The sequence below is a fragment of the Brachyhypopomus gauderio genome, chromosome 3, assembly GCF_052324685.1.
Source record: "Brachyhypopomus gauderio isolate BG-103 chromosome 3, BGAUD_0.2, whole genome shotgun sequence".
Lineage (NCBI taxonomy): Eukaryota > Metazoa > Chordata > Actinopteri > Gymnotiformes > Hypopomidae > Brachyhypopomus > Brachyhypopomus gauderio.
In genome coordinates, this window is record NC_135213.1 from 19,224,039 (window position 1) to 19,249,305 (window position 25,267).

At 40.7% G+C, this 25,267-nt stretch overlaps 1 protein-coding gene across 4 annotated transcripts in view; it reads left to right on the plus strand.

Annotated features, from left to right (window-relative positions):
* The window catches only part of myof (myoferlin), a 34,284-nt gene extending 11,838 nt beyond the window's left edge, over positions 1-22,446 (plus strand). For 2 of the 4 annotated variants that reach the window (XM_077000028.1, XM_077000030.1), the window contains 37 exons: positions 221-345; positions 542-655; positions 773-950; positions 1,043-1,167; positions 1,247-1,356; positions 1,595-1,787; positions 9,870-10,025; positions 10,162-10,293; positions 10,425-10,588; positions 10,681-10,795; positions 11,412-11,514; positions 11,669-11,814; positions 12,782-12,952; positions 13,146-13,227; positions 13,448-13,525; positions 13,960-14,141; positions 14,444-14,602; positions 14,702-14,803; positions 14,981-15,142; positions 15,270-15,432; positions 15,582-15,652; positions 16,220-16,228; positions 16,338-16,436; positions 16,671-16,799; positions 16,996-17,151; positions 17,263-17,354; positions 17,450-17,620; positions 17,713-17,861; positions 17,952-18,091; positions 18,932-19,020; positions 19,098-19,193; positions 19,306-19,447; positions 19,792-19,891; positions 19,985-20,172; positions 21,623-21,732; positions 21,825-21,972; positions 22,100-22,446. In XM_077000028.1, the coding sequence (XP_076856143.1) occupies positions 221-345; positions 542-655; positions 773-950; positions 1,043-1,167; positions 1,247-1,356; positions 1,595-1,787; positions 9,870-10,025; positions 10,162-10,293; positions 10,425-10,588; positions 10,681-10,795; positions 11,412-11,514; positions 11,669-11,814; positions 12,782-12,952; positions 13,146-13,227; positions 13,448-13,525; positions 13,960-14,141; positions 14,444-14,602; positions 14,702-14,803; positions 14,981-15,142; positions 15,270-15,432; positions 15,582-15,652; positions 16,220-16,228; positions 16,338-16,436; positions 16,671-16,799; positions 16,996-17,151; positions 17,263-17,354; positions 17,450-17,620; positions 17,713-17,861; positions 17,952-18,091; positions 18,932-19,020; positions 19,098-19,193; positions 19,306-19,447; positions 19,792-19,891; positions 19,985-20,172; positions 21,623-21,732; positions 21,825-21,972; positions 22,100-22,138 (4,688 nt within the window). In that variant the 3' untranslated portion in view covers positions 22,139-22,446. Of the gene's footprint in view, positions 1-220; positions 346-541; positions 656-772; positions 951-1,042; positions 1,168-1,246; positions 1,357-1,594; positions 1,788-9,869; positions 10,026-10,161; positions 10,294-10,424; positions 10,589-10,680; positions 10,796-11,411; positions 11,515-11,668; positions 11,815-12,781; positions 12,953-13,145; positions 13,228-13,447; positions 13,526-13,959; positions 14,142-14,443; positions 14,603-14,701; positions 14,804-14,980; positions 15,143-15,269; positions 15,433-15,581; positions 15,653-15,808; positions 15,866-16,219; positions 16,229-16,337; positions 16,437-16,670; positions 16,800-16,995; positions 17,152-17,262; positions 17,355-17,449; positions 17,621-17,712; positions 17,862-17,951; positions 18,092-18,931; positions 19,021-19,097; positions 19,194-19,305; positions 19,448-19,791; positions 19,892-19,984; positions 20,173-21,622; positions 21,733-21,824; positions 21,973-22,099 lie in introns of all 4 variants that reach the window. The other 2 variants (XM_077000031.1, XM_077000029.1) reach the window with 2 other exon arrangements.
* Positions 22,447-25,267: the final 2,821 nt, after the last annotated feature.

Sequence of the window (25,267 nt, forward strand, 5' to 3'; positions counted from 1 at the left end):
AAGATTCAATTAACCCAACTAACATCTGCCATAGCTTTGTCAAATGCCTGTAACATTAATGTGTGCTTAAACTCCACATGGACTAATTCTGTCAATAACATTACCATTTCAGTCCAGACGCCATCTTTTGACATGCAATAACGCATCTAACCCCTTTTTAACATTCAGAAGGCTCTTTACAAAGTCAGAAAACATTTGTGTTTCTCTCTCTCTCTCACAGGAGAAACGGGAGAGCCTGGAGTTGGTTTTCTGCCTGCGTTTGGTCCAAGCTACATTAACTTGTATGGCAGCCCAAGAGAGTTTTGTGGTTTGATGGACCCTTATGAAGATCTTAACTATGGAAAGGCAAGTCTGGAGGGCCACAAAGCTTGCTATTAATCAGGAATAGGAGAATGTAGCCAGCAAAGATAATCACAAGTCAGGGATGCCAAATATTTTGACAACAATACTAGTGCTATTTAATGGTCTGGGAAGATTCCCTACAGGTCTTTTCCAGACACTTGTCTGAGTTTTATTAGACATTTAGCTCTGTTTTTCACAGGATGAAGGAGCAGCCTACAGGGGGAGAATTCTCATTGAGCTTTCAACTAAGCTTGATGGCAAGGCAGATACAGAGGTGGACGTGATATCAAACGACGACATCTTGGTTACTCAGGTACCTCCAGGGTTATTTCTCAGGTACCTCAGGGGCATTTCTCAAGTAGACGTACGTTCTTCTGACATTCTCCCTCATGGATGTCTTGTATATTGTGCATCTCTATCTCCCATGCAGAAATACCAGCGGAGGAGGAAGTACTGCTTGTGTGCTGTGTTCCACAGTGCCACCATGATCCAGGAGCCTGGAGAGCCCATTCAGTTTGAAGTCAGCATCGGGAACTATGGGAACAAGCTGGACACCACGTGCAAACCTCTAGCTTCAACCACTCAGTACAGCTGTGCTGTTTTCGATGGTGAGGGCCCCAAACAGACAGCTATTAAAAAGAGCACTGGGGAATTCTCGACCGAGTGAGTGTCTTAACTATTAGTGTTTTTGTTATTTTAGGTAATCACTACTACTACTTGCCCTGGGCTGACACAAAGCCTGTTGTGGCCATTATGTCATTTTGGGAGGATATCAGTCATCGCTTAGACTCCGTTAACATCATTCTCTACATCGCAAGCCGTTTGGTAATCCTCGCATTAATTAGAGGCACACATCTAAACTTGGAGCTTTGAGCATTTTGCAAAACCTGGTCTCTATTTCCAGCAAGATAACATCACTGAGATGAAGACTGCAGTGCAGGCTAAAACCCCAGAGATGAAACTTCGAGAGATTTGGAGCCAACTCGTCAGCCAGCTAATGAATGACATCACCAGGTGAGGTTGCTTTCGGCGTCCCTTCATGATTATGTTTGTACTCTGAACTGTTTAAGGGATATCAAAATCTGTTCCCAAACATTTCTGGGTAGATGTTCCCAAAACATTTCTGGCATATAGATGTTCACTGTTGAATAAATATTCAGGTTTGCAAGGCAATCTGTGTTCACCTTCTCAAAATTGTGATATTTCAGTAAATTGTTGCCTGTTTTTATCATTTTTAAACTGATCTCCTCAGGTTTACACTCCCAGATCTGATGGGCCAGTCTAATCTCACTGCCTTAGACATCCAGATTAAGAAGTTACGGGACGATGCTTTGAGCAGCATCATGGCTGCAGCCGAGTACTCGTTTCAGGAGGAAACCGACATTAAGGAGCGCCTGGTCACTGTCGATGGCTGGCTAGATAAACTCAACCAACTGGCCGAAGAGGTTCACCCTACTCTTTTATATGTCATAATTGTTTCCAACAGTTGAATATGATGCTCTACATTGCATTAAGATCATCAAGCTTGGATTGTGGATTCAGCATAATCTCTGTGTTGCAGTTTGCAAATGTAACCCTTTCACCACTCAGCTCGCTATAAGATATCACCTAATATAGGTTCCCTTCAATGTGTAATCTCACTGTGGTGAAAAAGACATTCCAATGTGTATAAACTGTGTCTAGGAACTTAACTGATTCTAGAGAGGTTTCCCACAGTAACCAAATATAGTGTACAACAAAGAAATGATATCCACACAATAATGTACTTTTAGAATTGTGTATTAATGAAATGCTAAACATAACACGAAACCCCAAACACAAATTATCTCCGGCCTTTTTGTATAGTTTTAGAGCTTTTAAGAGTGCACTCTTAACGTTGTTTGCAAGCTTGCATTTAAGTTTGGTGGCGCGCGTTGGAGCTCATATCCCGTAATAGAAACCGTAACACTACCGGTCTGAAGTACTTTCCTCGTCGTCGCGAACTCCGAAGATGCACAACACCGAACCCAACTTCCCTGGCTCTCGTCCCACGATGCAGATAGTTGGCTGGATCCGTGTCGCACTTTCCTCCTCCCACTCGGCTCTTCCTAAGGCGAAATCCTCACAGTCGGCAGCACCGCTAGCACCTAGCGTAGCTTAGCTCCTCGACTCGGTCCTCACAACTAGCTCAAAGCTAACTCCTCTACCATACAGGTCAGCTACGGTCTCCTCCGCGACCACCTGGAGCAAGGGAACGAGGATCCAAGCCGGACAAACTCAGCCGCAAGCACTTTTACAAAGTTCTCTAGCCTCAACCAGTCTCTGCGCCTCTGTTCGCCCGACCACCACCGGTCCGCCGCTTTTTTCCTTCCCCCTTTTTTCAACTCCCATCTCGCGTTATTTTACTCTCTGTAGAACAATGAGATTACTTATTCATTTATAACAAACTAAAATACATTTAAGCCTCAGTACATAACAAAATCAAACATTTTTTTAACAAATAAAAATATCCTGATTACACAAAAATCAGGTTATTACATTCTCCCTCCACCAAAAAAAAGGCATGCCCTCATGACTTAACATATAATCCAATAAACTTAACCAAACTAGGTTGAAAAAGGGGAACTAATCCACTTATACAAACAAGAAACGTATTTCACGGTAGGGTAAATAACACTAGGAGTACCCAGTGCATCATAGGTCAGTCTCGAGGGGGCTTTCCTATGTCGGTTGGATTGTCTAGTCTCGTCAATGCGCAAGTTATCTTGAGAGTCTGGGTCAGGGTTTGAGTCTAAAATCATAGTGTTTGGAACGTCAGGCTGTGGGTCACTGGCCCCTTGCAAGTCAGTGTGCTCAGCTATGTTAGGTTGAGTCTCGTCTTTGTCAGCATCCTGTCCCTCTTGAGCGGCTGGATCTTCAGGCTGAACATCCAAATCCAAACTGAATGGTTCTGATGCTTCCTTGTCTCCTCTTGTATTTTTTCCGACAAATGGTATGTCATGCCAGACTCCAAATTCTTCATCTTCTGAATCTGTGTATTCTTCTTCATTGTTGTCTCGTACTGACATGTCGAGGTTGAGGATGATTTTGTTGTTGTCTTTTCTGGTATTGTTTCCCTTTCTCCTCGCTCTTTTTCTTTCCGGAGCAAGACTTGAGCTTTTCACTGAATCCAAACACACTTTATGCCCCAGAGGCAAAATGTGATTACGATGCAGGGTTTTGATGGGTCCACTTCCATCTTCTGGTTTCAGCCGAAACACAGGTAGGTTTGACATTTGGCTTTCTACAACATAAGGCGTTGAGTTCCAACGATCTGCTAGCTTATGTTTTCCTTGTAATCCAAGATTGCGTATTAGGACTCTGTCTCCAGGTAACAATTGTGAGAATTTGATTTTCTTATCGTATCTCTGTTTGTTTCCTTTGTTTTGTTTTGCTGCAGTAGCCTCAGCAAGTTTGTAAGCAGTTTTTAACTCTTTCCTTATGTCTGTGATGTATCTGAGATAAGTGTCTTTGTTTGTATCATCACTGGATGTCCCAAAACACAAATCCACAGGCATTCTTGCTTCACGCCCAAACATAAGATAGTAAGGCGAGAATCCAGTGGCTTCATTTGGTGTACAATTGTAAGCATGGACCAAATGTGAAATGTGTTGACTCCATTTTCTTTTCTTGTCAGGCTCTAGGGTCCCAAGCATATCTAACAAAGTTCTATTAAATCTTTCAGGTTGGGGATCCCCTTGTGGATGATATGGGGTCGTTCTTGATTTATCTACACCAAGAGAACTCAGCAACTCATGTATGAGCCGACTCTCAAAATCTCTTCCCTGATCACTGTGCATGCGTTTAGGCAATCCGTAATGAATGAAATACTTCTCGAGCAGGACTTTAGCTACGGTAGAAGCTTTCTGATCTCTTGTTGGGAAGGCCTGCGCATAGCGGGTGTAATGATCAGTAATGACCAGGACATTTTCTGTGTTGCTGGAGTCTGGTTCAATGGATAAGAAATCCATACATACAAGGTCCAAAGGGCCATGACTTTGCATGTGGAACAATGATGCAACTTTCTTTGGAAGTGTCTTTCTCTTTATGCACCGAGCACAGAGTTTGCAGTGTCCTTCGACGTCGGATTTCATTTTAGGCCAATAGAACCTTTCTTTAACGAGTCCATAGGTCTTGTCAATGCCGAGATGACCAGAATCATCATGGAGTGACTGCAGCACCATTTTCCTAAATTTCTCTGGCAACACTAATTGTGAGCGGCGCGCTTGGCCAGGTGGAACAGTGATTCGGTACATGACATCTTGTTGAAATTTTAGTCTGTCCCACTCTCGCAGTAGTAATGAGCCAGCAGAACTTTTTGACTTAACTTGACTTGTGTCTCCTTGCTTGAGAGCTTTCCATACTTCACTGATCGTGGGATCCTCTTGTTGAGCCTTCGAGATCTCTGGGGGGCTCAAGACAGGCATTCCCTTGACACTAAGTGTAGACAGGTTGCAGTAGGCCTTGGGTATGGCCTGCATGGAGAGGCCTAAATGATCAACTACTTTGTTAGAACAAGTACCTTTCTTGATCATGGTAGACACTTGACACATAGCTCTCACACCATCTGCGGAAATGTCAGTCCATTGCTGTTCAGCAGGTTTGTCCGGATGCGGTCTCCTTGATAAAGCATCGGCATCAATATTTTGAGTACCGGCTCTGTACTTGAGACTGAAGTCATATGTTGACAAGGCTGCAAGCCAACGGTGACCTGTTGCGTCTAGTTTGGCTGACGTCAAGACGTACGTCAAAGGGTTGTTATCTGTTCGGACTTCAAACTTTGCACCGTACAGATAGTCATGCAGCTTGTCGACTATGGCCCACTTCAAGGCAAGGTATTCCAACTTGTGAGCTGGATAGTGACGTTCCGATGGGGTTAGACTGCGACTTACGAATGCAACTGGTTTTAGTCCTTCACCTTGGTCCTGATATAGAACACCCCCTAGTCCCTCTCTGCTAGCGTCAACATGTAACGTATAGGGTAACTGCGGGTTAGCAAAGGCTAGTACTGGAGCGTTTGAGAGTCTGTCCTTTAACGCTTCAAAAGCTGTTTGGCAATGGTCATCCCACCTTGAACCAAAGGGCTCAGATGGATTGAAATAGGGTTGTTCCTGATTTTTCTTGAACCTTTTTCCATGAGGGGGGTATCCAGACAAAAGTTGGTTTAGCGGGAAAGCAACCTTGGAATAATCTCTGACAAAGCGTCTGTAATACCCGCAGAATCCGAGGAATGATCGCAGTTCGGTTACAGTTGTTGGTTGGGGCCAGGAAGTGACTGCCTCCGTTTTGTTTGGATCTGTAGACACCCCTTTCTGGGAAACAATGTGTCCGACATAAGACACTGATGGCTGGCAAAACTGGCATTTGTCTAAGGAAAGCTTAAGGCCTTCCTCTTTTAGGCGCTTGAGCACTTTTAATAGTCTTTGTTCGTGCTGCTCAAGTGTAGCGCCAAACACTATGAGGTCATCCAAATAGACTAAGACTTCCAGCAAATTCATATCTCCAACTGTTTTCTCCATGATGCGCTGAAATGTCGCAGGAGCGCCTGACACTCCTTGTGGCATCCTTTCGAACTGATAGAAGCCAAGTGGGCAGATAAATGCTGTCTTTTCTTTGTCTACTTCCCTCATGGGCACTTGGTAATAACCACTTCGCAGATCTAAGACACTGAACCATTTGCTTCCATTAAGACAGGTAAGTGCATCTTCAATTTTGGGTACTGTGTACTGATCAGGAATAGTGCGCCTGTTTAGTGTCCTATAGTCCACACACATCCTAATCTTGCCAGTTTTCTTTTTCACCACCACAATAGGTGAGGCATAAGGACTACGTGATTCTGTAATGATGCCAGCACCTTTCAACTGCAATAGATGCTCTCTGAGTGCTTCTAAATCAGCAGGTGGTAAGCGACGGGACCTTTCTCGAAATGGCTTGTCATCGTTTATTTTGATTGTGTGCGCTGTGCTCTTACTACAGCCTACATCAAACTCATGAGTAGAGAAAACTTCACTGTGTTCCATCATTTTAGTCACTAGTCTTTCTTTCCATTCCTCGGGAACAGGTGAGGTTCCAAAATCAAAAGACGATGATGTCAGTTTCTTTGAAGACTTGAGATCGATCTCTTTACTGGTGGTCGATGTTGACAGCACATCAACAGGGAAGAGGTGGGCAATTGGCATACCTCTGGTAAGCGAGATCTCTTTTGTCGAGTTGTTTCTGACCAGGACAGTGATTTTTCGGGAACTAACAACAGTGGCTGACCGCAGTTCCGGTCTCACTAAAAGCTGATCTGGAAACCTTGATTCCCCTGGAAGATCATCAGGTGTGTCCACCAAAATGGCTTGAGTGCTTGGAATCCCTTGAAATTTTGGCACACCTTTGACCCTTGCTACACCACCTGGGCGCAATGTCACTGGTTTCGTTTGGGCAAACCACACGGATCCTCTTCTATAGGTGTCAGTTTCAAGTGGGGATTTTGAAATTTCCTCTAAAGCCTTTTTGAAAGCAGGATGGATATGTCTTGCTGCGATGACATTTTCCCCATCATGGTCCTTGTAACTTTTCAGTAGTCTTCTCACAGTGGGAGTGTTTGTGCCAACGAGCATAGCTACATTGTCTTTCACAACTGGATCGGGACAGACTAACACAAGTGCATCAATGATCTCCGTCACACCTACATCAGCTTCCCTGAACTCCAACTTTAGTGACAAATAGCCATCATATGGGTAATCGGCAGGACTGAGGCCCCATATCTGCAGAACACTGATAGGTGTTAATGGCAGGTGAGTCAGGTATCTGTTGTAGAAGGATCTGTAGAGCAGGGTGACTTGAGAACCAGTGTCAAGAATAGCTTTAGTGTAAATGCCTTCAATCTGTACTGGTATAGCAGAACTAGGGCCAACTAAGCCTTGGGGAATAGTGTCTTCCACTTCTTTCTCTGTTTTGATGCTCTTGGAACGTGTCTTTACCAGCGGGACTCCAGGCCGCTCCACTACTGGGCCCCGTGGTAGTTTCCCAATTTCTTTGTCAGTTTAATCAGACGTTTGTTGACTCTTAGGAGATTTTCTGGGCTATTACAATCTCGCATGTAGTGGCCATCTTCTCCACATTTGTAACAAAATACGCTAGGAGGAATCTCTGAACTAGTATTTGGCCTTTGTGCCAATGAGTTCCCTTTGTACTTGCTTTTATTTGCACTCTTTATTTCAGGTTGTACTGTAGCTGTGGCAACACTCACAAATTTTAGATTGCTCATTTCAGCTTTCATTTCCTTGAGTTCCCTTTTGAGTTGTTCCACCTCAGGGTCAGTTTTGACTTCAGGTGAGGACGTGGTAACAGAAGTGACTGCTTTTGACATTACGGAACTTTTAGTGTCATTTCTGCCCTGCAGCATATCTTCTTCTTCTCTGACTTCTTTCAAAAGTTCACTGAAGGTTAGAGGTTCTCTTAGCTTGTGTGTCATTCGTATGCGCATTGCAGTCATATCATGCGGTAAAGCGCCTCGTACAACTTGTTCAGTACGGAGTCGATTCATGTCAGCTAACTGCAAGCCTCCCTTCCGGAATACACAATGCATCAGTTTGTCTAGTCGTAGCAGGTATGTTGACAGTTTCTCTCCTTCAATTTGAAATGTGTGTCTGAACTTGACTAGGAGATCAGCCGAACTTTCAGTGGTTCCAAATGCTGTTTCCAGTGCCTGCATATAGTCATTTGATGTGGCGTTGGGATTTTGTACTCTCGAGAATCTTATTATGTCGGCGGCTGGGCCTTTCAGACTCTCCACTATCCTTTGTTTCTTTACGCTGTCTCCACATTGCCATTCCTCCAGCATGTGTGTAGTTTGCTCTGCCCAATCGTCATACTCCTCTTCGCCACTAGGAGTCGGTCTGATCCCAGAAAACATCCGCAGCTTCCTGTAGCTTTGAGTGTCCGCTGGCGCAGCATTACATTTGTCCACAAGAGAGCTAATGGCATTGACAAGAGCAGCATTTACATCTAGCGAAGGAGGGTTTAATAGTCCTTTAACATCAGCGATGCTTTTGCCTTCACTTTGAAGAAACGACATCAGCTTGGCTTGAAATTGTTCAAGTTCTGTGGCCGCAGGAAGTACATGAAGAGGCCAGGGACCAACTTCGCCAGGAATGCCGATAGCATTTGGTAAACTCTGCCCAGTCACTGTAGCAGAGGTCTGAACAAGTACAAAGTCAGTTTTAGTGGTCGTGTCAAAACATTTCTCTACTATTCTGGTCTTTCCTATAGCCTTGACTGTGCTAAGGGCTGTAAGTAGAACATCGTCTGTCACATCAGAAACACCACTCAAAACAATGGCATTAGCAAAAGACAACTGATGTTTTTCACACCACCTTTCAATCCCTGCTGGATCCATTTTGTTACTCGGAAAAAAACAGCAAAAAAAAATGCAGGGCAACTTAATAACCAAACATTTGCATTCAATCCAAAACTGGGTAGTCTGTACACAAACAATATTTACACAAAAATAATAATCCCGGACGAGCCCCCACAAATGTAACCCTTTCACCACTCAGCTCGCTATAAGATATCACCTAATATAGGTTCCCTTCAATGTGTAATCTCACTGTGGTGAAAAAGACATTCCAATGTGTATAAACTGTGTCTAGGAACTTAACTGATTCTAGAGAGGTTTCCCACAGTAACCAAATATAGTGTACAACAAAGAAATGATATCCACACAATAATGTACTTTTAGAATTGTGTATTAATGAAATGCTAAACATAACACGAAACCCCAAACACAAATTATCTCCGGCCTTTTTGTATAGTTTTAGAGCTTTTAAGAGTGCACTCTTAACGTTGTTTGCAAGCTTGCATTTAAGTTTGGTGGCGCGCGTTGGAGCTCATATCCCGTAATAGAAACCGTAACACTACCGGTCTGAAGTACTTTCCTCGTCGTCGCGAACTCCGAAGATGCACAACACCGAACCCAACTTCCCTGGCTCTCGTCCCACGATGCAGATAGTTGGCTGGATCCGTGTCGCACTTTCCTCCTCCCACTCGGCTCTTCCTAAGGCGAAATCCTCACAGTCGGCAGCACCGCTAGCACCTAGCGTAGCTTAGCTCCTCGACTCGGTCCTCACAACTAGCTCAAAGCTAACTCCTCTACCATACAGGTCAGCTACGGTCTCCTCCGCGACCACCTGGAGCAAGGGAACGAGGATCCAAGCCGGACAAACTCAGCCGCAAGCACTTTTACAAAGTTCTCTAGCCTCAACCAGTCTCTGCGCCTCTGTTCGCCCGACCACCACCGGTCCGCCGCTTTTTTCCTTCCCCCTTTTTTCAACTCCCTTCTCGCGTTATTTTACTTTCTGTAGAACAATGAGATTACTTATTCATTTATAACAAACTAAAATACATTTAAGCCTCAGTACATAACAAAATCAAACATTTTTTTTACAAATAAAAATATCCTGATTACACAAAAATCAGGTTATTAATTGTGCAACTCTTGTGCTCCGTGTGTGTCTGTGCAGCCCCAGAACAGCATGCCTGATGTGATCATCTGGATGTTAAGAGGAGAAAAGAGGGTGGCCTACAGTCGTATCCCTGCTAATCAGGTCTTGTATTCTGACTACAGTAAGGAGGCATGTGGCCAGTATTGTGGAAAAACCCAGAGCATCTTCCTCAAGGTATTATCATGTCAGCAGAGCATTGTTGTCTAAATTCTAAAATAATTTTAATAGATTGGCTATTTCTGTTTGCTGTGTGATGGTGTATCTCTACACCTTGAAATAATTCTGTCATGCTCATTGTTTCTCTCCACAGTACCCAATGGATAAAACCAAGGGTTCAAAGGTTCCTGCCCTGGTGCGGGTCAATATGTGGCTGGGACTGTCAACACTTGAGAAGAAGTTCAATGCTTTTGCTGATGGAATGTTCAATGTCTTTGCAGAACTGGTAAAGCCTTTTATTTTTTGTTTTAATTCACAATAAGAAGTTTTCTGCTTAGCAAGGTTCATTCAGTATATGAGACATTATAAATCACCGATCAAAAAGGATCAGGAGAATCGTGTTTTTCTCTGCAACAGTACGAGAACCAGGCCAAGATGCTGGGGAAGTGGGGTACAGCGGGTCTGTTGAGCCGCGGAAATTTCACAGATGTAACTGGCAAAGTAAAGTTGAAGCAGGAGTACTTCATGCCCCCTCGAGGCTGGCAGTGGGAGTCTGACTGGTTCGTGAATCCTGAGAACACGTAAGTAGGTCCGCCACATTTGACAGGTGAGTAGCGTAAAGGTGTGTGCAGTCACCGCCATCCTAACCCGCTCTGTGTGTGCTGGGGATTAGGCTGCTGACGGAGGCAGATGCGGGCCACAGCGAGTTCATGGATGAGGTGTATGAGAACGAAACTCGCTACCCTGGAGGAGAGTGGAAGGCGGCTACAGAACCTTACACAGATGTGGTAAGAATAAGTATATCAACAGATTACATTGGAAATTTTACTTTACACTATATCTGAACCTGACATAAATATTTTCAATTACATACATGCACACAATGTTAAGATGGGTAAACCTACCCATCTTAGGTAAACCTATTTTAGAGATGCATTTTGAGGGTTTGCAATAACAGAGTAGCTATGTATTGCTATGTATGTCAGTCACTTTTAACTCTGTTCACAGAACATTAACATGGTAATGTTTATTGCACTAGATGCATTAGTATGGAGTTAGTAATGGGTTATACACAGGCAGTATTAACAAGTGTGTTGGTGTCCGTGGTAACTTCAGAGTAGTCTCTCAGAAACTGACCATTGATGAAAGACTAGAGGATGGACATAAACAATTATACATGGAATCAAATTGGCACTGGACATTAACATAACTCTATACCTACAAATGTTTCCCAATGAAGTGTTGTTTCTAATGGCATTTCTAGTGAGCACATTTTACAATGGACATTAAGTTGACTTTTTTTTATTTTTTATTTTTTTTATATAGAGGTAACCTCTCTAGACGTAGCTAGCAATTCACAAGCTCTTTGAGTATTCTAAGTGTTGTGCCTCCTCGTGTGTGCAGAATGGAGAGAAGGCTCGTAGCCCTGAAGAGATCGTGTGCCCTCCTGGATGGAAATGGGAGGATGATTGGACCTTTGATGACAGAAGGGCAGTGGATGAGAGAGGTTGGCTTTCTGACATGCATAGTTGCAGTAGATGTGTGAGGGAAAATGGAACATTTTCAAGGGTTTGTAGTTCTGTGTCCGTCTGCCTCCTTGTCCATCTGAGCAGGCAGTGTTTTATCCTAAAGGTGCAATAACTGCAAATGTTTGAATTAAGGTTGGGAGTATGGAATCACAATCCCTCCTGATGATAAGCCTAAGTCATGGGTGGCAGCTGAGAAGATGTACCATGTCCACCGTCGCAGGAGAAAGATCAGACGTCGCATTAAGGTTGCTGGTGGCAGCTCATCCACTGAGGCACAGGTTTGATCTCATTTATTGTTGAATGTGATTCTTTCAGATGAGGGTTGTGTAACAGTGGATTTAAGATCTGAATGACTGGTAGTAGAGTACCACCCTAAACAGGGAAATAGATGTTTAACGGTACGGGTGAAAAAGTGTCTCATTACTTGAGGGTGAAATATTTTAACCAGGAGTATTGGGTCACTACTCAAACTGAATATTTCCTATTATGACTTATTTAGTGAATAAATGCAAATTGAATAATTAAAGTTATAATGCATAGAATGCTTAAGTCGAAGACTTTGCTCAGGTTCAGAAAGTTTGTCAAGTTCTTAACGGAATCAGAAGTAGAAACAAACCAACTTAACTATGTTAACTATGAAACAGAAAATTCCACAGACCGTTTAGACCAACGTTAACCAACCCAGATGCTACTACAGGGTTGCCAACTTTTCAAGATCACTTGGAGTGAGATTTGAACCTTGGGTGGGGGGAAACGTAAATTGTTGACGGGGGGATAACAGTTATCCTTTTCTTTATTAAAGTAATTCCAAATTTGGTGTCTTTGGATTGGTCTTGAAGAGCTGTTTCCTCTGGGATGGCTTAGAATCCAGTATCTATCTCAGAATAGGAAGTTAGAAGAATCATGGTCAATTTGTGCATTCTTGCATATAGGTCTTCATGAATTCCAAAGGGGATGATTTATGGTTAAGAATGCACCGAGCTAAAGAAAGGCCTTAAACAGGGGCCTTCTGTCCTGGAAGCTATAATTCCTCATACCAAGGCCCAGATGAGTAATGAGAAGGCTTTCCTCAGTCCTGTGGGCCCTGTGCATGGGTTTTTGGGAGGGATAACCTCATGGGAGTAGGGTTAGGGTCAGTCAGAGGTGAAACTGCAAGAGCGAGAGTGAATAGGCATTCTCCACTACAGCTGACACAAGTTCTGATCTCCATGCTTTACTCCTCTGATGTTTTCTTTCTGCTGCTAGAGGAGAGATGCCGGAGACCCAGAAGGTTGGGAGTTCTCTTCACTCATTGGTTGGAAGTTCCACAGAAAGGAGCGCTCCTCTGACACATTCCGTCGACGCCGCTGGAGAAGGAAGATGGCACCTGCCGAGTCTGTTGGTCCTTCAGCCATCTTTAAACTGGAGGGGGGACTGGTGAGCATGACTAATGAAGACTTAATGAGTCACACGTTGAAAATTACCTAATGAACATGTTGACAATGAAACTTGTTTATGAAACAATGAAAGTAGGGCTTCCCCTCCACTGAGAGTGAATGAAAAACATAAACAATTCAAATGTCCTGAAAAACTGAATTTTTTATGATTTTGTCTATGATTCATTTTACAGGGAACTGATGTTGATGAAAAGGGGGGTGCCAAAGGTTCAAAAACAGATGCCAATACACCCAATGTGTCATGTACTTTTGACCGTAAGTAAAAGAACCACTTAAAGCTGGTTTAACAGACAGTAATCAAGTCCTAGATTAGCAGTGGTTTTACTGGACAATATTTTGCTCATTTTGCTTAAAGCTAGACTCTACCATACTTTAGAGTGACAATGTGTTTGTACTGTGTAAATTGCCAGATATGTATTGTATTATGCATCCATTTGTGCAAGTGCAACTAATGTTGAACCTGCTGTGTTTGCAGGGACCAATGAATATCACCTAAGGGTCTATGTCTACCAGGCCAGAAACCTAATTTCTTTGGACAATGACAGTTTCTCAGGTTAGGAAAACACTTCCTGACTTGTTAATCCATTATTATTAATGTTGCATAATGAGCTATTGTCACAGTTCAGCTCCGGACCCCTCCTTGTGGGCATGTTGTTACGTCGTCTGCGTCCAGTTATGTCCATGTTTGTAGATCCGTGGGTGTGGGTCGTTTGTGAGCGTGTTCGTTGGTCTCACTTGTGCCTTGTCTCGTGATCACTGGGGAATGTGTTATTCACTTATTTAATGTGTGTTCGTGCAATATCTCTTTGTCTAAAGTTTGTGCTTGTGTGAGCAGCGTATGAGAGTGATTGTGCTATCCGCACTGAACTTCACTGTTTATTGTCCATTAAAAGTATATGTATCACCATAAACTTCGTTGTTTTGCCTGCCTCCTCCGACCATCACAGCTATTTAGTCATTTACTGTTTTATGTTTGCTTCTTTGCAGATCCATATGTACATGTGTCATTTCTACACATGAGCCAGACCACAGAAATCATCAAGTCCACATTGAACCCAACGTGGGATCAAACCCTTATATTTAACAGAGTGGAAATCTATGGGGATCCACAAATGGTCGTCCGCAACCCACCCCAAGTTGTGCTGGAGATTTTTGACAGTGACCAAGTGGTTGGTCTTCATTATTATATGTTCTTAAACACCCTTTGGAGACTTTTTCTGATGCTTCAGTATTCAAATCAACAATTTATCCTTTTAAAGCTCTTTAATGGAATGTCTGTAATAATACCAACATTTTTAAACCACTAAGAAGGTGTAATCCTAAGTCTGACTTACTATACACATGATTACACTAGCCTATATTATCACATGAAAGAAGATTATTTTATTTTCAAAACCAAAAAAAGGTTTGTTCTGTAGTTTATTTTTTGTGTTTGGACAAATTGTTACAAAGTAACTTTTGCCCTCTTCAGGGCAAGGATGAGCTGCTTGGCAGGAGTGTGTGCCTGCCCTTAGTGAAGCTGAACCCAGCCGAGGGAACATCTCCTAAGCTGCTGTGGTGCCCTGTCATAAACAAGGGACGACATGCTGGAGAAATCCTGGTGGCTGCAGAGCTCATTTTGAGGGATAAGGTGGATCTCGTACTGGTTTTCATTCTCAAATTGCCATTAAGTTAAAAAAAATAAATAAATAAATGCTTCGACCTAATCTAGTTGTGTGACATCCTTTAGGGTGCTCAGACCGATCTTCCCCTCATTCCTTCAAAAAGAGGGGACAACCTGTACATGGTGCCCCAGGGCATTCGTCCTGTAGTGCAACTCACCGTTATAGAGGTAAAGTAAAGTTCTATTTATCCAAATCCTCCAGACATTTGAACACAGCTATGCAGCAGTGTTGGTCAGGTAAATTTGTCAGGTAAAAATCACATCACCATGTGCAGTATGTAGTATTCAGGATGAACCGATGATGAGCACTGTAATCCCTGTAACCTCCTAATGTGCTGTTTGTAGATCCTGGCTTGGGGTTTGCGCAACATGAAAACCTACCAGCTGGCCCCCGTGTCCTCCCCGAGCTTGGTGGTGGAGTGTGGCGAGGAGAGGATTCAGTCTGCCGTCATTAAGAACATGAAGAAGAGCCCCAATTTCCCCTCAAATGTCCTCCTCCTGAGAGCGGTGAGAAAAGACCTTATGTTGAAGAAAGACCTTATGCTGTGATTTTACTGGGTTCAAACTGATTAATATGATGCAAAAATAGAATGCTTTAACTGACTGCCACACTCAATACTTTCTCTTCCGGAAGAGCTTACCCAAGGACGAGATGTACACACCTCCGATTGTTCTGAAGGTGATCGACCACAGGCCGTTTGGAAGGAAACCAGTGGTAGGGCAGTGCACCATCACCTCACTGGAGGAGTTCCGTTGTGAGCATGGGGAAGTTGCTGAAGTGGCAATGTCATCTAAAGGTGCTCTTTAATACGCTCTCAATTACTCCTTTGTTTCCACGTATGAGTGATGCTGCTTAATGCTAGTAATGTAATGCTAGTGTTGTAGGAGCCACTGTGAATGTCTGTTGGATTACCTTTATCCTGAAAACAGTTTCATATTCCTTCAGTGGCTTTGATGGCATCTGCCCCTCAGGAACTGCACATAAATATGGAGGAACGGCCTCTTCTCGAGACACAGGTGGAGTGTTTTGTTTTGATTGGGTTAGACAGTGATTTTTCACTGACATTGTTCATTTGAGACTTTTTATCTCATGACCGAGCCTGAATTATGTGTAGGTCTCTACTGGATAGATATCATGGATTTTTTTTTCACTGTCAGCATTGTGACTTTCAGTTTATGTACGGCTTGTCAGCAGCTGTTGACAAAATGACCCCATCAGTCCTACTCCGTGTATGTATGGCATAAATGTTGCAAAAAAACTTACCAGGCAAATCACATGTCCTGCTTGTTGTTCATCAGTACACCCCTCATTATATACAAAAATCATTGCTTCAGTTTTTCTTTGGTACTGCTTTGATTAATGAGAAATCTGGGAGTAATCACTCACTCGGTCCATGCACTAGTAACCAGTTACCTTCCCTTTCCTATAGCTCACCATCCTATCAATTGGTCGCACCTTCAATTCTTCAGAATAATCATTTTGTAATTAATAGTCTGCTTGTCTTTTGCTTTGCTTTATTTGTAGTTAATTTAACCATTCGTTTAACCATTGTCTCCTTTTTCTATTCACGACAAACTCATTAGCATGAGAAGGTGAGTTTTTTAGCAGTACACTGCTGAAACAAGCATTCACAATATGGATTACTTTTCATACATACATACATAACATATAGGCATAATTTTGCTTTGCACTTTATTACAGGAGAAAGAAGCAATTGATTGGTGGAGTAAATTTTATGCTTCCACTGGAGAACATGAGAAATGTGGTCCATACCTTGAGAAAGGATATGACACACTGAAGGTAAGCCTGACGTCACAGTTATTGTGCATGTACAGTATTTACCTTTGTTAAAGGAGAGGCTCAGAGAGGGTATAATAGAATGTACTAACATGCAACAATGGTTCATGCAACATAATATTATATATGCCATAAGGTCACTCCTTTATTAAATCACTTTTCGTTCAACCAGACATTTGTTTACAGTATTAAATCTCAAAACATTGACCGTGAAATATTATTGTAAAATTGTTTCAGGTAATTAACTGTGAACTTGAAGAAGTACCTGAATATAAGGGACTGAGTGATTTCTGCAACACCTTTAAATTGTGCCGTGGCAAGAATGAGCATGGTGACGACGACCCCACTGTGGTTGGGGAGTTCAAGGTACAAATGCCGCATGCTTCTTTTTCAGTACAAATAAGGAATTAACGTATATTTTTTAACTTTTAATCACAATGATTTAGGTACTTTCCAATGGTTAATTAGTATGTATTCAGTAGGGTCTATGGTTAACTATTCTGTGGTAATGTTACACTCCAGTCTACCACAATTGTCTGTCTAATGGACTTTTTGTTTTCAGGGTGCCTTTAAGATCTACTCTGTATCGGACGATCCAGCTGTGCCATCTCCTCCACAGCAGTTCAAAGAGCTTCCAGACAGTGGCCCTCAAGAGTGCCTCGTCAGGATCTATGTGGTCCGAGGAATTGACCTGCAGCCCAAAGACAACAACGGTTTGGTAAGAATTATGCACTTCACAACAAAGGCTCTACACATAAATATGAGGGTGCAGTTTACTCTGTAGTATGTGGTATTTCTGTGCATGCCCTAAATTTGTTTTCCCTCACAGTGTGACCCATACATCAAGATTTCACTGGGAAAGACCATTATTGACGACAGAGATAATTATTTACCAAATACTCTGAATCCAGTCTTTGGAAGGTAATGTGATGAGTGATTTTTGATAGCAGTTGCCTCATTTCATGCCTTTGCTCTGTATCTAAGGACTGCCATGTTTTTGAATCTCTCCTCAATAGAATGTTTGAGGCATCATGCTTCCTCCCTCAAGACAAAGACCTGAAAATCTCCATCTATGACTTTGATCTGCTTACCCGTGATGAGAAGGTTGGAGAGACGGTGATAGACCTGGAGAACCGGTTGCTCTCTCGTTTTGGTTCCTACTGTGGCCTACCCCAGACATTCTGCATGTGAGAATCCTTTAACGCAATCCCAATATGATGTGTTATTTCAAACTTTGTTGAATGTGTCCCTGGCTAACAAATCAGTGTTCCTGATACAGCTCTGGGCCAAACCAGTGGCGGGATCAGCTGAAGCCATCCCAGATTCTTCAGAACCATGCACGTCTGAAAGGAGTATCTCCTCCTAGAACTGAGGACAATGGAAACACCTTAATCTTCAATGGTCGGGAGTATCGCCTTTCTGACTTTGGTAAATGTTTCAGATTTTTTTTATAACTAGTTGATGGATGCTTTCACATTTTATAATCCTGTCATAAATAATTTCTTCATATGCTTGTAGAGGCAAACAAAGCAATTCACCAGCACCTAGGTCCGGCCAGCGAACGGATCTCCTTACAAGTGCTTAGAACACAGGGCCTAGTTCCAGAACATGTAGAGACTAGAACCCTCTATAGCACCTTCCAGCCCACTCTCTCACAGGTGGGTATGTGCCTACAGCTACCATATTGTACTGCAGCCTGCCTATATTCTCTGCTTAAAGCACCAGTTTGACCTAACAGTTTATGTATTAGAGTGGGTGAGGGAGACAATTACATTCTCTATATAACTGAAATCATATGCAGGCTGTAATATGACTTCATTCTGAGTTTATTCTGCCCAAAAGGTGCTTTAAGTCGTTGTTTAAAAAAATTATGCTATGTCTGGTTCCAGAAGAGATGTATTCTGTTTCAGTGCAGTTGCCTTTGCAGGTTGTGTGCACTCACTGTGTGGGCAGGACAGCAGCGGTGTCATTGTATATGCTACACAATACACAATTTTGTTAAAAGTTGCTTTTGTTAAAATGGGGGGCTTTTATCCCAGATACTTAAACAGCATTGTTAACAGAGGTGTCAATTCCAGGTTCAGAAAGTAACAGGACATTTGCTCAGGCTTCCTGGATTGTGTTGATTCCACTAATTTTACCTGGATTGCACTAATTTGAAAATCTAGCAAGCTTGAGCAAAATCCTGGTGAGGACCTTTACTTTCTGAACCTGGAATTGACACCTCTGATTGTTAAAAAGCATAATCATTGTGATAACTCAATGGACAGTATGTTAGTGGACACTTCATACAAAACTTTTATTGCTCAGGACTTCAGTTAACCTATGTGAGAAGAATCTGACAGTCTAATGTTATGGCGTAGAAACTCCCCAACCCTCCTCCTATACGTCATTGAAATTAACTCAAATCAGATTATTAAATTGTTAGGTAATATAACAAGGTTGAATAGCCTAGCTGATCCTGCGGTTTTCATTGACTTGTATTTTGTCTTTTGCAGGGAAGCCTTCAAATGTGGGTAGATGTTTTCCCAAAAAGCCTTGGAATACCTGGAGCTCCTTTTGATATATCTCCACGCAAACCTAAGAAGTGAGGATGAGTTTGAGTGATTGATTCTTGACTTACTTCTTCTTACTGGCGATAACCATTAAACTGTTGTCCACCAGACATGTTCTGCGGGTCATTGTTTGGAACACCACCAATGTCATTCTGGATGAAACTAGCATCACTGGAGAGAATATGAGTGACATCTATGTGAAGGGGTATTCAATAAACCAAGTATTCTGAGATATATGGAATGTGTATATAAATATATCTTTATATATAATCAGTAATAGGCTTTCCATTTGTTAAATGACAGCCTGTAATTCTCAGATGGATGCCGGGTAAGGAAGAAGACAAACAGAAGACTGATGTCCACTACAGATCTCTTGATGGCGATGGAAACTTCAACTGGAGATTTGTTTTTGAGTTCGATTACTTACCTGCAGAGCAACTGTGCCTTGTTTCCAAAAAGGTAATAGAAATATATATTAAGTATTGATGGCAAAAATATGACAATATTATGCTTAAAATTATTTCTGAATATGAAATACTTTCAAATTCTTTGTGCATAGCATAATTCTAGTTAAGATGACAACTTAGATGTAAAGATGTTAATCATCTAGAGTAACTTATTTCTACAATTTTTGTAACAGTACTGATATGCATAATCTTGAATGTGAATTTGTAACCTTTGGGGTTTTTTTTTCTTCATATAGAGGATTTAACTTCTGGTATAGAATACAATGAATATAATGGTTTAGTACATAAAGATGAATACCAGAATACATTTTCTAAGATGATATATTTGGTAAACAGGAACATTTCTGGAGCCTAGACAAAACAGAGTTCAGAATTCCACCACGGCTGATCATTCAGATATGGGACAATGATAAATTCTCACTGGATGATTACCTTGGTAAGGTGTCTTGGATGTATTAGAAGTGAATATGCATTTGTAAATTTTGGCCTGGCCATATGGAAAAATGTCTAAATTTATACTCTCTAACAGGAACTGTTGAACTTGATATGCACCACCTCATTACACCTGCCAAAATACCTGAAAAATGCAGCCTGAAAATGCTGGACGATGCGACTAAATCGCTGCAGAACGACCATTCGAGGTCCCTGTTTGCCCAGAAGTCGGTCAAAGGATGGTGGCCGTGCATCATTGAAAAAGATGGAAAGAAGGAACTGGGTGTATGCATAGCATGTTTTACTCATTTTTCCACTCTTAGATTGTGCAGTACAGTTATGTGATAGCTTATCCATAAATCATGAATGATGTTGACTTTTGTATTGCACTTATAGTGACTTGCAACAGTGTTTCGCTTCCTTAGAAGTGATTAGATTCATTTGGATTACAAATGACCCTTTGATGGTAGAGTGGTGGTCAGTGCTGTCGCCTCACAGCAAGGTGGTCTGGGTTTGATTCTCGGTCCAGTTCGTTCTGTGTGGAGTTTGCATGTTCTCCCTGTGCCTGCGTGGGTTTTCTCCGGATACTCCAGTTTCCTCCCACAGTCCAAAGACATGCATGTTCGGTTGATTGGTTACTCTAAATTGCCTATAGGTGTGATTGGCTCCAGTCTCGCCGTGACCCCAACTAGTAGGATTAAGTGGTAAAGATTATGGATGGATGACCCTTTCGAGTTTTGTGCTGTATCATAATTTTATTTTAAAAGACTGAAGTTCATCATTCAAACATTCAGTATACTTGTTTTATTTATAAAAAAATATGCTTTGAAAAAAAATTACCATTTGAAAATGATCAACCCATGTGCTGTTGAAGCTCACAAATTTTACACAAATTAAATATATTGCCCTAATGTGCATGCATTTGTCTTCCAATTGGCATGCACCTGTGAACTATTAAAACAAAATAACATTTTATTGACAAATAAGAACCAAAAGTACCATTGGACAGACTGAAATGGAAGTAAAGCTGTGAAAATAAAGACCAAAATAATATTCTAGATATATTCAACTTGTAGACAAGCACAATACATGAAAAGGCAACAAAATAACATTTCAGTGTTAGGTGAGTACTGTATGATCAATTCTGAATTTTTACCAAGCAACGATCTTGAGAACTCTGCATGCAACTGGCCTGTATGGAGATTGGCTAGAAAGAAACCATCACTGAAGAAAAAGAACATCAAAGCATGTCTGGAACTGGCTGGAAAGCATCAGACTGATCCACTAAAAAATTGAAATTTTGGTCAGAAATGGAGCGTCTTGGCCAAAATTCAAAACACCATGTGAAGCACATCTAACACTACTCATTTCTCAATAACTATCCCAACAGTGAAGTATGGGGATGGTAGTATCATGGATGTATACATATTGCAAAACTTCAGTCTGTTAAAAAACAACAACAAAAGCTTCACCTATGTAATATTGTATTTCTACCAAATTCCTACTAAAAGGTGTTAGATTAGTAGATTTTTTGTTTTGTTTTTAATTTTTATCAGCTGGGAAATTTAATTTTAACTTTTAAAGATTTTTACGTTAAGAGCATAATGGTTTGCAATGAGAATTCTGGCTGGAACAATATGTGTAATTTGTAATTCAGATTAATCTAAATAGATTAATGGATGGTTAAATGCTTTTGCAAGACATTGTATACAGTTTTTTATCTTGTGATTTGTAGGGGAAGGTAGAGATGACACTAGAGGTAGTGAATGAACAGGAAGCTGATGAGAGGCCTGCAGGAAAAGGAAGGGATGAACCCAACATGAACCCGAAGCTTAATCCTCCCAAGTAATGCAATTATTAAAGTGCTCATATAACTCTGGTATACACGGTTTTGTGGTATTGTAAATAATTTTGTTTGTTTGTTTGTGTCCATTTAGCCGACCTGAAACTTCATTCTTTTGGTTTACCAACCCATGCAAAACTCTGAAGTTCATTGTGTGGCGGAAATTCAAGTGGATGTTCCTTGGCCTGATTGTTTTACTCTTAGTGCTGCTCTTTGTTGGAATCCTTTTGTATTCATTGCCGGTAAGAGGAAGCATCATGAAGGCAGAGTTTTTAGCGTTTCCCAATTAACTGCATGTTATATTATGATAGTGATTTAATTTGTATTACTTACTATTTAAAATGATTCAATTCTTTTATTCCCCTACAGAACTACATTTCAATGAAAATAGTGAAGCCCCTGAAATGAGATGGATAACTGGTTTACAGTTTGGGGATGAAACAACAGGATGAAAGAACACAGATTTTATATTTAGTTATTTGATGTTTTTAAAAATGACAGCAATAAAATAGTTCATTTATTCTTGTAACATTGATTATTGCAGTCAATGCAAGTCATTAGATCTGATTTTAGTTTTTATTATCAAGCCAATTTTCCCCACAAAACTAATTTGTTCACTTGCATGTTACAGGATCACAGCACTTTCATACTTTTATCTGTTATATACATGATTTTAAAGTATTATATTCACTAAATAAAGCATCTTGTAATAAATTAATAAATTTGTCTTCATTTATTATGATCGACTAATATTTTTGTTTTTATTTCAGCTTTTACTCAGTTCTTTCAGAGCATCTGTTGTCTTTGGATAATGACCCCATGACTATATATTCCATAATCTTAACTGAACAAAACTAAACCGAACATGACCATTTAAAACGTTTTCACCTTTAACAATCTGCTCATGACATGTCTAGCACGGCTCTTCAAAACAACATATCAGGAACTATACTTGGATACCTTTGAAGAGGAAACAACCATAGTTCAGTAACAGGTTGTGAACAAGGCTTTTTCTTTATTCCAGCTGAAGACAAGGTCGCCTGTTTTGCCCTTGGTGATATACTGGCTTTGTCTTTAATCCAGCTTTTTCAATTTAATTAGCATTGGAAATATATTTTAAGATGATTAAAATGGTAATTCAGTCGCTATAAGTGCATCCAGTACCTCAAATGAAACTTCATATCTACATCTGACTTTAGATCCAAAATGAAACTTCATGTCTACATTTGATTTTAGATCGATCCAAAATGAAACTTCATATCTACATCTGACTTTACATAGATCCAAAATGTCACAATAACAGCTAGTTTTCAATATCTCATTTTTGTGCATGTTAGTAGTGTTGTAAATGGCAACAATTGTCTTTGTCACAGAGGAATTTGTAACAAAAGGGAAAGACTGAGGTTTTATAGACTCTGAGCATGGTGGCAACCGCAAACAGTGTACCATGCTACATGAAGGTGAGCATCCTGAGGCTGGTGCATCAATAGTGAATTTACATTTTCATAATAATTACATAATTACATTGTTAATACATAAATTACATTTGAATCCTTAAATGATGTCATAAATAAATAAATTTTTAAATAAAGCATTAACATTTATACACACAATTATAATATTAATTTGTAAGACTATCCATTTTAATTATAAAGAAAAACATGTAATTTCATCAATATTGGCAAGTTTGAAAACAAAAAACAAAAGAAAAGTGATGAGCCACTTTGAGGGTATAGAAGAGTGAGCTCTTGCCATGCTGAGCCAACTGATAATTCATTAAAAATAATCAAAATGCCCATCTCTGCAGTAGTCCACTACATACTGATTGTAGCTAAAAATAGTGTGTATCTTTCAGTTTGTGGCCAAAAGAAATTTCATTGGTATGCCAAGGATACAAAGGTGATATACCTGTCTGGCCAGTATGCAGTATGCAGTCATATTTATCTTCTGTGATTATCATCACAATTTGAAACAAGGAAAATATCTAACTAAGCTAACTTGAAGCTAATGAGCTAAAATTCATTCAGTTAACCTGCCTTGTTAGCAACCACTAACTGTAGACACCAGATTAAGTGTGAAAATGTAAAACATTTACCAACTGGTCATGTGACACAGTAGTACAGTACTGGTAAATGTCACAAAGGGACGTACTATGCGGAGTAGTTTGAAGTATGCAATATAGGGCTCAATCTGAAATAGCATACTTCAGCAGTACACAATAGATTTCAATGTAGCACATTCTGCTCAACTGTTAAAGCAGTGTGTTCTTTCAGTAGGCGACTGGGCAGTAGCCTATGCTACAACCTCAGACATACTACGTCCTCCATTTTATCTATGTCATATTACATCACACGATCATAGTTAAATGCTCCAGTTGAATCATGGGATAGGACAGTGTGCTGCAATCACATACTTAAAAATGGCTCCCGATTCAGTGAGCCATCCTGATACTTTTCGCTTACTGTTTAATACTATGTATTCAGAAATACTACCCTTTATCGTGTACTGCTTTGGAATATATAGGACTATATAGGAGGGAAGTACAGAATTTTGGACGGAGCCTATGTGTATACCACATATGTGGTTAGTCAAAAACTATTTCCACGCCAGCTAACCTGAGTTCAAAGTGACAGAGTAAGGGGCCACCAAGTTGGCAAAAAAATAAAAAATAAATCAAAAATAAAATTTTGTGTAAATGAAACTATTTTAAGTCAAACCCCAAAACTCATTCTCAGTCTCTCATTCTCAATCAGCTCATTTCTCAGGTGTGGCTACATATTTATCCAGCATATTTCTCAGGTGAGGCTACTATGTGTGTGCAATGATTAAACCAGTTGTGTGTTTAACAAGTGTTACACCAAAATCTGTGACCACCGAATTCTGTGACCGCAGAGACCATTGTTTTCTGCATGTGTTGTCACATGTTCTGATAAATGCACATGGGTACTCGATCATTTATTGCATTTTAGAAGCAAGTTCATGTAAGCCTGTTCTAGGTCTAAATGACATGTCCCTCGTGCATGCAGACACAAATAAAAATGTTATAAGTTTCAATTTAATTTCACTTAACGTAGAAAGAATAAAAATTAAAAACTTTTATTCTAAACCTTTTTGGCTAAAACGTTTGCTTAATTTTTGCCTCTTTTCCCATAGGAAGCAATGATATCTAGAGATTGAACATAGAGTAATCTGAACTCCAATATTTGAGATATTTATGTAAACGCACTAATTCGTGCCTTTTCTCGACAATAGGCAGAAAATGTGAAACAGCTGCCTTTGGTCACACATCCCGGTGTAACACCGTCACCCGTAGTCTAAGCATATTGCTCCGGTAATAAAGAAAGAGAGAAAGATATAGGAGTACATTGTAATTATTTATAACTGGAATAAGATTTATGGTGAAACACGTTAGGCTTGATTTTTTTAAATAGCCATTTGTAGCCTTGTACAACCGTGTAGTTTAGTAACAGTCTCTGGTAACAGTAAAACAGCGTCATGATTAAATACGTTGCATCCGCTGACGTCAAGAATCAACAG